General features: G+C 37.5%; 1 protein-coding gene across 2 annotated transcripts in view; it reads right to left on the reverse strand.

The window, feature by feature from the left end:
* Window positions 1–16,658, reverse strand: part of LOC127865929 (splicing factor U2AF 50 kDa subunit-like) — a 28,992-nt gene that overhangs the window by 2,350 nt on the left and 9,984 nt on the right. The window contains exons 2-10 of one of the 2 annotated variants that reach the window (XM_052406076.1): window positions 14,086–14,230; window positions 10,280–10,386; window positions 9,668–9,804; window positions 8,675–8,791; window positions 7,321–7,459; window positions 7,072–7,151; window positions 5,444–5,578; window positions 4,791–5,001; window positions 917–1,020 (exon numbers count right to left, since the gene is read on the reverse strand). In XM_052406076.1, coding sequence (XP_052262036.1) covers window positions 917–1,020; window positions 4,791–5,001; window positions 5,444–5,578; window positions 7,072–7,151; window positions 7,321–7,459; window positions 8,675–8,791; window positions 9,668–9,804; window positions 10,280–10,386; window positions 14,086–14,230 — 1,175 coding nt within the window. Of the gene's footprint in view, window positions 1–916; window positions 1,021–4,790; window positions 5,002–5,443; window positions 5,579–7,071; window positions 7,152–7,320; window positions 7,460–8,674; window positions 8,792–9,667; window positions 9,826–10,279; window positions 10,387–14,085; window positions 14,231–16,658 lie in introns of both variants that reach the window. The other variant, XM_052406075.1, reaches the window with a different exon arrangement.

Here is a 16,658-nt window from a genome sequence, read left to right on the forward strand (position 1 = left end):
CTATGAAGTTTCATGATCCTAGGCATAAGCGTTCTTGAATTATCATCCGGAAACCATTTTACTATTTCGGGTCACAGTGACCTTGACCTTTGACCTAGTGACCTCAAAATCAATAGGGGTCATCTGTTAGTCATGATCAATGTATGAAGTTTCATGATCCTAGGCCTAAGCGTTCTTGAGTTATCGTCTGACAACCACCTGGTGGACGGACCGACCGACATGAGCAAAGCAATATACCCCCTCTTCTTTGAAGGGGGGCATAAATATTAACATGTATATTTTGAAAATCAGGTTGAATTTTACCTTGTTATATTTGCTGAGCCAATAAAAGATTCTCAGCACATTCAATAGGTGTGCAAAGAATCCATAGTACAACAGGCACTTGCACGTAACAAAAAGAACTTCATGTCACTTACAATAAATATCAACAAGACTATTGCCAAGCAATATAGGTCCCCTACCGGCTCCACCATTGTCAGAAATTCCACCATTGTCAGATTTTTTTTGTTATTTGTTGCCATAGCAACCATAATTTTTGACGTAGGAACACAACGAAATGAAGTGCATAATGTCCATATTGCCATCTATTCATGTTTCAAGTTTCATGAAAAAATATGAAGAACGTTTTAAGTTATTGCAGATCCAGAAAACCACCATTTTCAGCAGTATTTCTAGTCTATTTGTTGCCATAGCAACCATAATTTTTGACGTAGGAACAAAATGAAATGACGTGCATGTAATGTCCATATTGCCATCTATCCATGTTTCAAGTTTCATGAAAAAATATTAAGAACTTATAAAGTTATCGCAGGATCCAGAAAAGTGTGACAGTCATACAGACACACAGAGTGCAAACCGTTCGGTGAAACCGGTAGGGGACAATAAATAAATCAAAACAAAGAATCTAACATTGTACCTTTCCACATCCGGGGACATCAATGCCCTTGATAGGTCGAGGGATTTCCAGACTCTTCACTATGCCATATTTGCTGCATTCCTCTCGCACATCCTCAAGAATGTCTACAACACAAGTTATGAGAAAAACTGGCAATTGAGTTCCGTATATTGGAATTTTAACAGTGTCTTTATTATTTAAGTCAGATTAAAGAACTGGAGATGTTGACACCTAAAATATCTTCATTAAATAACTGTAATAACACTTCTGACATGTATATACATTAATAATTATTCAAACTAATAAAAAAGACAGTTGGACATAAAAACAAGTTGAAATTGGTCATTTTATGCAACAGCAGTCAAATCATATACTTTATAAAATAAAACAAGAGGGCCATGATGGCCATGAATCGCTCACCTGACTAACCAAATACAATCCAAACCCAGATTTCATCGAGATAAACATTCTGACCAAATTTCATGAAGATTGGATGAAAACTGTGACCTCTATTGTCTACACAAGGTTTTTTCTATTATTTGGCCTAGTGACCTAGTTTTTGACCCAAGATGACCCAAATACAATCCCAACCCAGATTTCATCAAGACAAGCAAATTTGTTGAATTCATATCCCCCGCCAATATGCTTCTGGACACAAAAGTGTTATATTTGACACTCAAAAAAGCATTTTTCCAAGACACAAAGGGCCATAACTCCTTTATTATCCAATGGTGTACAATGCCATTTGGCATGCATCATCCTCTTATCCATATATATACTCATACCAAGTTTCAATGAAATCCGCCAAAGCACTTCCAAGATATGGCTCCGGACACAAAAAAGCATTTTTCCAAGATACAAAGGGCCATAACTTTATTATTAACAGATGGTGTACAATGCCATTAGGCGTGCATCATCCTCTTATCCATATATATACTCATACCAAGTTTCTTTGAAATCCGCCAAAGCACTTCCAAAATATGGCTCCGGACACAAAAGTGCCAGACGGACGGACAATGCCAAAACAATATCCCTCCGCCTATGGCGGGGGATAGTAAACATTCTGACCAAATTTCATAAAGATTGGATGAAAACTGCTACCTCTATTGTCTATACAAGGTTTTTCTATTATTCGACGTAGTGACCTAGTTTTTGACCTAGTGACCTAGTTTTTGACCCCAGATGACCCAAATACAATCCCAACCCAGTTTTTATCAAGATAAACATTCTGACCAAATTTCATAAAAATTGGATGAAAACTGTGACCTCTACTGTCTACACAAACAAATTGTTGACAGTTATTCTATTATTTGACCTAGTTTTTGACCTCAGATGACCCAAATACAATCCCAACCCAGATTTCATCAAGATAAACAATCTGTCCAAATTTCATAAAGATTGGATGAAAACTGCTACCTCTATTGTCTACAAGGTTTTTCTATTATTTGACCTAGTGACCTAGTTTTTGACCCCAGATGATCCAAATACAATCCCAACCCAGATTTCATCAAGATAAAGATTCTGACCAAATTTCATAAAAATTGGATGAAAACTGCGACCTCTATTGTCTATACAAGGTTTTTCTATTATTTGAACTAGTTTTTGACCTAGTGACCTAGTTTTTGACCCCAGATGACCCAAATACAATCCCAACCCAGATTTCTTCAAGACAAACATTCTGACCAAATTTCATGAAGATTGGATGAAAACTGTGACCTCTATTGTCTACACAAGGTTTTTCTATTATTTGACCTAGTGACCTAGTTTTTGACCCCAGATGACCCAAATACAATCCCAACCCAGATTTCTTCAAGACAAACATTCTGACCAAATTTCATAAAGATTGAATGAAAACTGCGACCTCTATTGTCTATACAAGGTTTTTCTATTATTTGACCTAGTGACCTAGTTTTTTACCTAGAGACCTAATTTTGACCTCAGATGACCCAAATACAATCCCAACACAGTTTTTATCAAGATAAACATTCTGACCAAATTTCATAAAGATTGGATGAAAACTGTGACCTCTACTGTCTACACAAACAAATTGTTGACGGTTTTTCTATTATTTGACCTAGTGACCTAGTTTTTGACCTCAGATGACCCAAACACAATCCCAACCCAGATTTCATCAAGATAAACAGATAAACAATCTGACCAAATTTCATAAAGATTTGATGAAAACTGCGACCTCTATTGTCTACACAAGGTTTTTCTATTATTTGACCTAGTGACCTAGTTTTTGACCCCAGATGACCCAAACACAATCCCAACCCAGATTTCATCAAGATAAAGATTCTGACCAAATTTCATAAAGATTGGATGAAAACTGTGACCTCTACTGTCTACACAAACAAATTGTTGACAGTTATTCTATTATTTGACCTAGTTTTTGACCTCAGATGACCCAAATACAATCCCAACCCAGATTTCATCAAGATAAACAATCTGTCCAAATTTCATAAAGATTGGATGAAAACTGCTACCTCTATTGTCTACAAGGTTTTTCTATTATTTGACCTAGTTTTTGACCTAGTGACCTAGTTTTTGACCCCAGATGATCCAAATACAATCCCAACCCAGATTTCATCAAGATAAAGATTCTGACCAAATTTCATAAAAATTGGATTAAAACTGCGACCTCTATTGTCTATACAAGGTTTTTCTATTATTTGACCTAGTTTTTGACCTAGTGACCTAGTTTTTGACCCCAGATGACCCAAATACAATCCCAACCCAGATTTCTTCAAGACAAACATTCTGACCAAATTTCATGAAGATTGGATGAAAACTGTGACCTCTATTGTCTACACAAGGTTTTTCTATTATTTGACCTAGTGACCTAGTTTTTGACCCCAGATGACCCAAATACAATCCCAACCCAGATTTCTTCAAGACAAACATTCTGACCAAATTTCATAAAGATTGAATGAAAACTGCGACCTCTATTGTCTATACAAGGTTTTTCTATTATTTGACCTAGTGACCTAGTTTTTTACCTAGAGACCTAATTTTGACCTCAGATGACCCAAATACAATCCCAACACAGTTTTTATCAAGATAAACATTCTGACCAAATTTCATAAAGATTGGATGAAAACTGTGACCTCTACTGTCTACACAAACAAATTGTTGACGGTTTTTCTATTATTTGACCTAGTGACCTAGTTTTTGACCTCAGATGACCCAAACACAATCCCAACCCAGATTTCATCAAGATAAACAATCTGACCAAATTTCATAAAGATTTGATGAAAACTGCGACCTCTATAGTCTACACAAGGTTTTTCTATTATTTGACCTAGTGACCTAGTTTTTGACCCCAGATGACCCAAACACAATCCCAACCCAGATTTCATCAAGATAAAGATTCTGACCAAATTTCATAAAGATTGCATGAAAACTGCAACCTCTATTGTCTAAACAAGGTTTTTCTATTATTTGACCTAGTTTTTGACCTAGTGACCTAGTTTTTGACCCCAGATGACCCAAATACGATACCAACCCAGATTCCATCAAGATAAACATTCTGACCAAATTTCATAAAGATTGGATAAAAACTGCCACCTCTATAGTCTACACAAGGTTTTTCAATTATTTGACCTAGTTACCAAGTTTTTGACCCCAGATGACCCAAATACAATCCCAACCGAGATTTTATCAAGATAAACATTCTGACCAAATTTTATAAAGATTGAATGAAAACTGTGACCTCTATTGTCTACACAAGCAAATTGTTGATGGACGCACACACGCACGCATGCACATACGGACGCCGGACATCAACGGTCACATAAGCTAAAAACACATAATTCAATGCTGCTTTGACCAAATTGACTGCAAAGTACCATGCATAAACACTGCAAAAATCAAGCTGCGTCTTTTCACGTCATACCCTCATATTCCTCCTCATCCTCCAGGTCGTCAGGGGTGACCATGTTCATGAGGCAGAGCACCTCTGTGATTGGCCCGCTGCCCTGGTTGAGGTTCAGGCCTGGCACCTGTAACTGTACAGGCATGGCAGATGCGTTCTTGGCCCCTACGCTGGCACGCTGCACTATCAGCTTCTTGTCTCCCAGCTGCATACCATTCAGGCCAGCACAAGCCTGCAATCAATGTGAACGCGTCATGTTTTAATGTGTCTAATGCTGTATGCAGTCAGCATAGCTCAAGGCCAGTCTGCGCAGTCTGGTAGGGAGTTACCCTGTCAACTTTAAAGTAACGCAAGGTTTTTTGTCTAATTTCCTGACATGTTAATATCATCTAGAAAACAGGGACCTATAGCTTGATAATGTAAGGTATTTACTTCTTTAAAGTTAAGTTATAAATTTTATAAATAAAGCGAAATGTAAAATTTCGATGCAAACCAGTCATGCACACATGTGTCAATACTATGTGAGAAATTATGATAAACATAGATGGCAACAAAATGTATGGTTATAAAGGAGTTGTTTTTAATTGACTATTTTTATGTAAGAATATGATAATTTATAAACATTAACAAAGAGTTTTATTGATGTTAAATGCACTTTGGGATTACATGCATACCTGATCGGTGACAGATGGTCCACCCATCATCTCAACATATTCACAGAATGCATAGCCCTTAGATAAGCCTGTAGCACTGTCTTTCACCAGGTTAAACGCCTTCAGTGGTCCGAACGATGTGAGAAGTTCCTTCACCTACAACACCAGTCATAGTCAAAACCCGGCATGGATAAAAAATGTACAAAAGAACAACAAACAACTATGATACATCATGCAAAAATGGGTCTTATGCCATATGCTGCCAGCATAGCTTAAGACCAAACCTGCAAAATAGTGCAGTCTGGTCAGGAGCTACACGGTCCTATATATTTTGTTGTTTCATAAGCAGACAGGGTAGCTCCAGACTGAGCAGATGAGCAGACTTAGCTTGAGCTACTCTGGCAGCATTAAGCATATGACCCATTTTCGCAATACACACACCAAATATGGTGAAGAGAAATCAAGAAACATTAATACTGGTAATCAATATTTAATAAGTAAACCATGTTTTGTTAATTTACAAATGTAACGTATATTTGAAATGAGACTGTCTGAAAAAATATAAAATGAACATAAAATAGCAGTACTTACCTTTGAATATTTCAGAAGCAAATTTTTGTAGAAAATTAATACAGATTTACATCATTTTTGCTGGATAATTTTGTCTGGTAATAATAATTATATCTTATATTGAAAAATGTGAAAACAATTGTTCACGTAAGTGTAAAAAAAAATATATTTTGAAAATTCAAGCCATTAAAAATGTAAGTTTTGCTTCTGAATTACATACATCACAAACACAATGAGTTACAAGAATTAACAGTTTGCAGTGAATTTGTTCAGTTAATAACATGAACCTTTCTAACCCCCCCAGTTTGCGTATTTACACATCATGTACCGGCCTATCATTCCTTGCATATCATCTTACCTACCGGCTGAACAGGTTTTATTAACGAGCGGACAAGGTATCGGCATAAGTCTTATGTAAGCACTTGCCTGGCTTGATCGATGCTTAATGAACAAATCAACCTCTTCCCCTAGGCTAGTGAATAAAGGGGGAGAGAAAAAAGAATATTCAGTTAATAATGATGCTTTCCACATTATACAAAACTAAAGAATATATTCTGATAAATGAGGCACCTGAAATAACTGATACAAATACATGTGCTATTCTTTGACAATCCTTACACTGAAAAAATTTACTAAAAGTTCCATTTCCAATTTTACATATTTGTTATAATTTTTCAATGAACATTTTGGCCTGAAAAATGACCCTGAAAAACAATGGGGCTGAAAAAGAACCCTGAAAAATACCTGCCCTTTATTTCCTTACTGAAAGAGAAAGCCCTGTAAAAGAGATTCCTGAAAACACATTTCCATCTTTTCTAAAAATTTCAGCTAGACCTGACTTTTAAAGAATTGCAGCCAAACAAGTTTCCAAAGTTGATGCAATGGTGGTAGAATAGCACTGTATCCTAGAAAGAGGCCTTGTTTTTCCCCCGAGTGGCATCACTCGAAATACCTGAAATTACCTGCAAGAAAAATGGCCCCTGGCAGTTGTCCAAGATGCCAGTTTCCTCTGCAAATGTATGTGACAATACACTTTTGCACAATGCAATACCTAAGGGTGTCCTGGTTAAAAAACATACCTGGTCTTCATTTAGATAGTTTGGTAATCCACCAATAAAGATTTTGTTTGGCGAGTCTTGCACCACAGTTGATACCACACCTAAAATTTAAAATATGCATCTTGATATAAAAAGTTAGGATGTCAACAAATGTATTGTTTTAAACTCCAAAAAAAATGTATGGTTACAACAAAAAATTCTGCTATTATTTTCACACAAAAATAAAGCGTATAACCCCATTACAATATGAATGTTATCACTTTCACTCACCAGGAACAGCCACAGATGGGTTTTCAGACATGCCTGGTAAAACCTGGTAGTCACGTGGTCGCCGGATCTTCAAGGACTGACCCTGGAAATTTATGCCGTCAAAGGCCATTGCCTGTGTTGTCTCATCAACCGACCGAAACTGGAATGGGTTAAAAAATAACACTATAAGAATATACACGTATATATATCACAAGACAAATTATAACCAATTTTCAGAGAGCAGAGAACACAAAATGGAAAAGAAAAGGCAAATGTTTCCATCTGACGACCATTAAGAATGCTAGTGTGTAAGTTCTGCAATTTTAACCATCTTTAACTATAATCCGAGTTCGCTGCCGGACATGATCTTTGAATTGTCAAAGACCATGTCACTACATATTCATTCACTCACTCACACAGTATTATAAGCATTATGGATTAAAATACTGCTGCACAACAAATCATTTTACTTTAGCAATACATATTTCTTTCACGACTTTCATTAAACAAGACAGCCTGAAAGGCCCAAAGTCGCTCACCTGAGATACAAAGGAACTGACCTGTTCTGTGCAGCCCAAGATATCATTATTACAAATGTTCTGACCAAGTTTCATGAAGAGTGAACTATTAATGTTACTTTTAGAGTGCTAACAAGGTTTTACTATAGCCCTATAAAGATAACTTTCCCGCCCCCTGGCGGCCATGTTTTTCAAGAAATCATTAAACCAAATGTTCCGACCAAGTTTTATGATATTTGGATAATAGCCATTTAAGGAAAATGCCCCCCCCCCCCATGGGATAAATCTTTTGACCAAGTTCTCATGAAGATCGGACAATAAATGTGGTCTATAGAGTGTTAACAAGGCAAATGTTGCCGCCCCACAACGGACAAAAGGCGACCACAAAAGCTCACAATGAGCACATTGTGCCTCATGCCTTACCGGCCATGTTTTTTAAGCAACCGGAACCTTTTCTAACTTGTCCAAGATATAATTGGGACAAATCTTCAGACGACCAAGTTTCATGACAATAGGACAATAAATGTGGCGGCCTCCAGAGTGTTAACAAGGTTTTACTATAGCCATATAAGGAAAAATACCCCGCCACCTGGCGGCCATGTTTTACAACCAAACTGAACCGTTTTCGAGCTTGTCTAAGATTTCATCAGAACAAATCTTCTAACCAAATTACATAAAGATAGGACAATAAATGTGACCTCAAGAGTGTTAACAAGGCAAACGTTGACGCCGCACAACGGACAAATGGCGACCACAAAAGCTCACCATGAGCACATTGTGCTCAGGTGAGCAAATAAAATCAAGCAAAAACCTGGGAAATGACCTTGTAAAAATCTCAAAGGATGTTCATCACTGACCTCCACAAAAGCGAAGTTCTTGTCCAAGTTGATCTGTACTGCAATGACTGGATTTCCTTCCGCCTGGGCTAAGCCACTCATTTTCATTTGGTCATTGAAAAAATCCATCATGGCAGCCTATAACACATGAAATGTATTTGGTCACTATGACACAGACAGGTTTGATTATTGGACATCACCATCCAAGCACCATGCAATTTAAACATCTATCCAAACATGAACTGAAACAGATTCTGTTGGAGGATACTGCAGAAAGAACATTGTTATTAATTTACTAAGATCTCTTCTAAAATTAACTTCTCTGCTAAACAAAATGTTGATTACCTGTTAGTCTGTTTGTCATGTGCATATAAATACTTATAGAAAATTGCAGATTAATTAACTCTTAATCAGGAAAAACAAGAAACCGTCGGAGACGGGTGATGCTACCAGAAGTTTTTTATTGTCACAATATTGCACTATATATTCAGATAAAAGGAAACGTCTCGAGGGGCATACCTTTGGACAAAATAATACGATGGATGGTTTAGCAACTTAAAAGTTTCAAAGGGCCATAACTCTCTAAATAAATCATCTAACCAGAACCCACAAATAACATGCGCAAGGTAGTTAAGCTTCCCATAAAGCTTCATTGAATTCCAGTCAGTAGTTGGGGGGGACAATAATTGCACTATATGTACAGTTAATGGAAAATTTCAAAGGGCCAAAACTCTGTGAAAAATCATCCGACCAGAACCGGCTGATAATATGCACATCTCCTCTTGGTAGTGAAGCTTCCAATAAAGTTTAATTGAATTCCGGTCATTAATTGCTGAGAAATAGCCCGAACAAAAATTGTTCATGGACGGAAGGACACACGGACAGACGAAGCGGCGACTATATGCTCCCCCAAAATTTTTTGGGGGAGCATAACAATTAAATGATTTTTTTTTTACGTGCTTTGCAAACCATGATTTCAGAGATTCTTAACAAACAACAAATAAGGGAACACACCTCTGTCACTCCAAAAGGTATATTTCCAACATACAGTCGTCTGGCTTGTCTACTGATGGCACTTCCAGCAAAAGGAACAGTTGTGTTGGTGATATTTGTTGTAGGCATTGGGATTGCCTGAGGAATCTGACCAGCAGCTGGATTATACAAATTTGAGCCTAGCTCAGGGAAAACGGTCTTAAAGCATGTGCCGTAAGTGTGCTCCCAAATTAGCCTTTACAGTTTGCAATGGCTAATCTAGGACAACACTTTACCCTTTTTGGAATTTCACATTTTAAGAAAGGCTCTACTAAACAAAAATTCAGTCTACGTGGAAAGTGTCGTCCCTGATTAGCCTGTGCAGTCTTCACAGGCAAATCTGGGAAGTCACTTTTTGCACATGCATTAAGCCCAGTTACACCAGAGAGAGGTTAAAATAAACAATTGAACTAGCAGCTCATTCACTGCGTGTCATTCAATATATACCATTTTGATAATGTTTTTGTTTGGCAGATATTAAATAAATGGACTTAATTCATGTTACAAATTACACAGTCTTTAGTGTTTTGGACATCTATTACATTTACAGTCTTGATTTTTATAAATTTTGCTAAGGAAATATTTTGAATTTACCTTGGAGTGCTTTATACTGCATTGGTGTCATGTGCTCAAAACCGGTTGGAGGAACATCCCAATATTTATAAGCCTTCTTTTTTCTGTGGCTTTTCTCCTTGGAACGACTGAAAATGGAACAAGTACTAATCATTCTACAGTTACAAAACTAAACTAGAAATGGTGCGGCAGAGGCTGACGCGTATCCCCACGCTGCATGTTTGACTAAGGGGTGCCCCAGGGTTGGTAATGGGGCCATGCATAGTTGAGATTGACCGTATTGTCATAAGAGATGTTCAGTATAAATTTGAAGTAATTCGGTGTAGAAATGAAGAAGTAAATGTAAAATAACTTAAACAAGGGACAAAATTGTCACAAAACCAGGTTTTCATTGTGAAAAAAAATCTGATAAAGGGAGAAAACTCAAACTGAACTTTTGAAATGACCAAAAAAAATTAACCCCCTTTGTAAGTTTTTTTTTTTTTTTGTTAAATCTATTTTTAGTCGTGGCGACCTTGACATTGGAGATATTGACGTGATTCTTTCGTGGGACACACCGTCCCATGATGGTGAACAAATGTGCCAAATGATTTTAAAATCTCACAATGAATGACATAGTTATGGCCAGGACAAGCTCATTTATGGCCATTTTTGACCTTTGAACTCAAAGTGTGACCTTGACCTTGGAGATATCGACGTAATTATTTCGCGCGACACACCGTCCAATGATGGTGAACAAATGTGCCAAATGATTTTAAAATCTGACGATGAACGACATAGTTATGGCTCGGACAAGCTCATTTATGGCCATTTTTGACCTTTGAACTCAAAGTGTGACCTTGACCTTGGAGATATCGACGTAATTATTTCGCGCGACACACCGTCCAATGATGGTGAACAAATGTGCCAAATGATTTTAAAATCTGACAATAAACGACATAGTTATGGCCCGGACGAGCTTATTCCGCCAGCCCGCCAGCCAGCCAGCCAGCCCGCCAGCCAGCCAGCCAGCCAGCCAGCCAGCCAGCCCGCCCGCATTCGCCAATCTAATAACCAGTTTTTTCCTTCGGAAAACCTGGTTAAAAAACCTGGTTAAAAATGAGTGGAAATCTATACCCTAATTTCTCCTCCTCATCCTGCTCTCCTAACAAATCTAATAATGAAATAACTTCACTGTAGTCAATTATGTACATGTCATCCTAATTGGAATGACTTATGAGATTGCTGAACATGCTCTCTTATAGCCAATCTTCTTGCTTCTGTTTTGGAAAAGTTATGTTTTGAGGTTAAATGGTTGACTAAATAGTAGCTTCTCAGAAATTTTCTATCGCAATCTTGTACACAACAATGAATATGTTGAATTTCATGTCTGTCTTTGATGTGCCTGTTCAAAGTCCATCTTGCTTTAAATTGTTTCTCACATTTTCCCACTTGAACATTTTGACAGATTTTCAGTAATGAGTCTAAAATTGTAATTGAACAAAGTGAAAGTTTCAGCCCTGTTATAGATTCTTGAGGCTCTATTCCATGAGTTTCTCATGCTTTTTATGCTTGACTGCATTCTATCTCTTCTGTCATATACAGGTGTCCCTTTGCGCCAATATTTTATAATCCCTTGTATAAACATTAGATGGATGAGCTAAACCATTTCACAGATGAGTTAACACAAACAATTGAATACTAAATACATCTCTGCGCCACTACTGTGTAACTCTATGAACCGCTTTGATCTATTAAATTTTTTTATATCATTTGGCAGGTTATTTACTTACCTTCCTTTAAAGCTTATTACTTCCCTTGGATTTGTTTTTTTAACCTTTGACCTTAAAGGATGACCTTGACCTTAACCTTTAGCCACTCAAAATGTGCAGCTCCATGAGATACATATGCATGCCAAATATCAAGTTGCTATCTTCAATATTGCAAAAGTGATGGCCAATGCACCATACCGGGGGCATAAACATAAGTGAAAATCTCTGACCTGGCCCCACCCAAACCCCCATAACTTTTGACCCAGGGGTCAGATCAAAATTCCGAATAGTGCAGGGTCGCACATATGCTCATAGCTACCATGTGTGTAGGTTTCAAGGTTCCAGTGCTTATAGTGTAGGAGAAGATAGTGGCCAGGATGGACAGACAGACGGACGGCGGAGATAACCACAATATCCCCACGCTTTTCAAAAAGCGTGGGGATAACAAGATGGCCAAAGGCCCTAGGACAATAACATACGACTAGAAGGACCTCAACTGTGTGAGCTTTTACTATGCTCAGAAAAACTTTTAAGAACAAATGCTTGGGCAAGCAGGGCTCGACACTTAACGGAGGTCCCTTGACCCGGGGTCAGTATATAATAGGGAGGACCAGTGAAACGAGAAATTTGGTTGAAAAATAAAAATCAATAGTAAAACAACGATTGTATAAACTTGAGCTCTATATTATCGCTATTTTAAGATCAGATTTGGGCTTTTTCAAAAATTTGAGAATTAGTTGTTGTCAACTACGGAGAGATAAAATCGTCAAACAATGCGATATTTTATAATTATTAATGGAACAAGAAATGTGTTTATCGGAAACACTATGTCCCCTTCTGCGCCGCTTTGAAATTTATTTATTTTGACCTTTGACCTTGAAGGATGACCTTGACCTTGAACTTCCACCACTCAAAATGTGCAGCTTCATGAGAACGCCACTTTGAAAACAAGTTTTTTTTACCCTTGACCTTGAAGGATGACCTTGACCTTGAAGAATGACCTTGACCTTGAACTTCCACCACTCAAAATGTGCAGCTTCATGAGAATGCCGCTTTGAATTATTATTTTTTTACCTTTAGGATGACCTTGACCTTGAAGGATGACCTTGACCTTCCACCACTCAAAATGTGCAGCTTCATAAGAACGCCGCTTTGATTTTTTTTTGACCTTTGACCTTGAAGGATGACCTTGACCTTCCAACACTCAAAATGTGCAGCTTAATAAGAACGCCGCTTTGATTTTTTAATAATTTTTTTTACCTTTGACCTTGAAGGATGACCTTGACCATGAAGGATGAACGTGACCATGAACTCCCACCACTCAAAATGTGCAGCTTCATGAGAACGCCGCTTTGATTTTTTTTTTGCTATTTGACCTTAAAGGATGACCTTGACGGATGACCTTGACCTTGAACTTTCACCACTCGAAATGTGAGGCTCCATGAGATACACATGCATGCCAAATATCAAGTTGGTATCTTCAATATTGCCAAAGTATTCATAAAATGAGCGATTTTGGTCACATATATTTGACCTCTGACCTTGAATGATGACCTTGACCTTTCACACTCAAAATGTGCGGCTCCATGAGATACACATGCATGCCAATTATCAAGTTGCTATCTTCAATATTGCAAAAGTATTCATAAAATGAGCGATTTTGGCCACATATATTTGACCTCTGACCTTGAAGGATGACCTTGACCTTTCACCACTATAATGTGCAGCTCCATGAGATACACATGCATGCCAAATATCAAATTGCTATCTTGAATATTGAAAAAGTTATTGCAAATGTTAAAGTTGGAGCAAACAGACCAACGTACAGACCAACAGACAGGGCAAAAACAATATGTCCCCCACTATAGTGAATATAGAATATAATGTGAGTTTTGGATAAAGATCAAGTTTATCATGATCGGCTGGAACCATGGTAGCGCAAGGCTTACCATGGTTCTCAGCCTCGCATGATTAGATTTATGTTTATCCTAAAATCACATAATATTCTCTATATATTCGAAACCATTCCTCAACATCTGTTCATAAAAAAATCTAATTATGAAACAAATGACAAACCTTCTAGATTTGTTCTTTCTTTCTGTTCTAGACGACCTGTCACGAGACCTGGATCTGCGTTTACTTTTGTCTTTACTTCTTGATCTCTTGCTTTTAGACCTGGACCCTGAACGAGACCTTCGTGATTTTTCCTTGGGTTTTTCTTCTGTAAAGTGGATCAGGTTTGGTTATTTTCATTAAAATACATAAGCATTACTTCACCCATAATACTGCTACCAAATTTTGTAAGCTGACTTTTAGCTGCGCTGATTTGGCATATTCAGCATTAAAATTACAAACCTGATAGCATGAGAATTCTTATATAATGTTCCATAAATACTTGTATGTTAGCACTACACCAATGTATTATTATGTAAAGCATCACACATTTCCCATTTTCAATATACTCTTTATTTTAGTATATTTCCATTAGCTAAATACCCCATGACTAAGAACAATATTAACAAGAGATGTGTTTGTTAGAAACACAATGCCCCCTATTGCGCCGCTTTGAAATGACATTTCAATACATCATTTGGCAGGTTTAGAAATTATCTCCCTTTTAAAGCTTATAACTTCACTTGGATTGTATTTTATGACTTTTGATCTTGAAGGATGACCTTGACCTTTCACCACTCAAAATGTGCAGCTTCATGAGATACACATGCATGCCAAATATCAAGTTGCTATCTTCAATATTGCACAAGTTATGGGCAATGTTAAAGTTTTTGGACGGACGGACAGACGGAGAGTTCAACTGCTATATGCCACCCTACTGGGGGCATAAAAAAACCTGTATGCTTATGGCAATCATCAAAGCAAGTAACCTCCTCTGCAATGTCTTTGTTAAGAGTGTTTACAGCATGCAAATCTTGAAATTGGAACAGCCAATCAGAGTGCACCACTCAACCGGAACATTACTTTCAATTTGCTGGTTTGACACTGACTGTCAACATATTGTATTATTTTGATGTAAACAGATGATAAACCTTTGGAAAAAAGGCTAAAAATCTAAAGACCAAAGGTTTATAATTATTTTCCTATTGATTCATGGTCATTTATTTATAAAATTTTTGAGATGTAACATATTTATGGAAATTACCCACAACTCAACAAGCATATAGGCTAGCACAGTGCTTTCCACAGGCCATTTAACGGTCCCTCACAGGGGCGCTTGAATGTCTAAATCAGAGTCCGCGGGGCGCCTGAAATTTTCCTATCAGTGTATTTTGGCTGTTACTGCAACTAGCCATTCTTAAGATCAAAGCGATATTGACTTCGTCATAAATTTTGAAAGCCGATTAACGATCCTCTGTCAACTACATCTAATGCTTTACCCAGCTAAAGCCTGCTTAAGGGCGGGGCGTTGCTGTATTGGAAAATCCATATTGGCCAATTTGATCGTACGCTATGCAGGGGACAAAAATATTTATAAATGGCACTCGTCCTGCAGGACAAGAGCATTAAAATTTTCACTCGTCCTGCAAACACATGCACTTGTCCTTCAAATATGTGTGAAAGAAAGATTGCAAAGGACTGATATGACTAACAATGTTTCCTAAATCACTGCTAAAATGCTGCTTACTTAGTTATTCATGCCAGCTGATCACAGAAGAAATGTAAACTTACTTTATTTATGAGGAACACAAAATAAATAAATGAAGACATATTTGTTTTTTCCTTTTTCTAATGCTTGCGTGCTTTCCATTTCGGATGGTTGAACATCGCTCCTGCCCCCTTTAAAGAACGCTCGTATGTCAGACATTTTTCAGATGAAATTCAGACTGGTTTAAAACCGTACTTCGCAGTAAAATAATTCTTTAAAAAAATCAATACTTACAGTGAATGAAGTCAGATGGTTCCCTGTCAACATGGACGCGCAAAATTTACACCAAAAAGCCAATATTTACTCGGGACACAGTCTTGCATAACAACGCGCACCTGCTGTATGAAATTTACAATTACGATTTCCCGTTCATTCACGTTCTACTTTCGGAATAGATATGCTTTAAGAAATGATTTTATTTAATGAAAAAGAGTCTTACTGGTCAGAAAATACATATTTTAACATCAGTTTTTTTTTCACTCGTCCTGTAGGACGAGAGCTTTAGGGAAATTCACTCGTCCTTTCAAGATTTCACTCGTCAGTACGAGCGGACGAGTGGAATTTTTGTCCCCTGCTATGTATAAGCGACAGCTCTCGTAGACAGGAACTACCTGCAGTTAAATCATGCAGACGACTCGTTACGTACATCCCTACATGTAATTGCCACAGAAATCTTGGCCAGTAAGGCAGTTACTAAGAAGACTGATGATAGCTCAGCTGTAATCCTCGTGGAAAATAAGCATTTCATGAATAATACAGTCAAAACAATTACTCGAGCGTTTTAACAAATTATCATTGAATTCATTACGCAATTGTTAATGTTTTCTTGAATTCTTAAATGAGCATGATTAAATTTATAATCTGAAACCCACTTCTAGTGTTTTTCCCAGGCCGTTTTAGCGTGGCGCTGCGCCATGCCCTTTTTTGTAGCGCTACGCTGCCCCTTTCAAAGTCATTTAGCGCCACGCTGCCCTTTTCAAAGGCAGCC

This window comes from Dreissena polymorpha, chromosome 2 (genome assembly GCF_020536995.1).
Source record: "Dreissena polymorpha isolate Duluth1 chromosome 2, UMN_Dpol_1.0, whole genome shotgun sequence".
NCBI classification, from domain to species: domain Eukaryota; kingdom Metazoa; phylum Mollusca; class Bivalvia; order Myida; family Dreissenidae; genus Dreissena; species Dreissena polymorpha.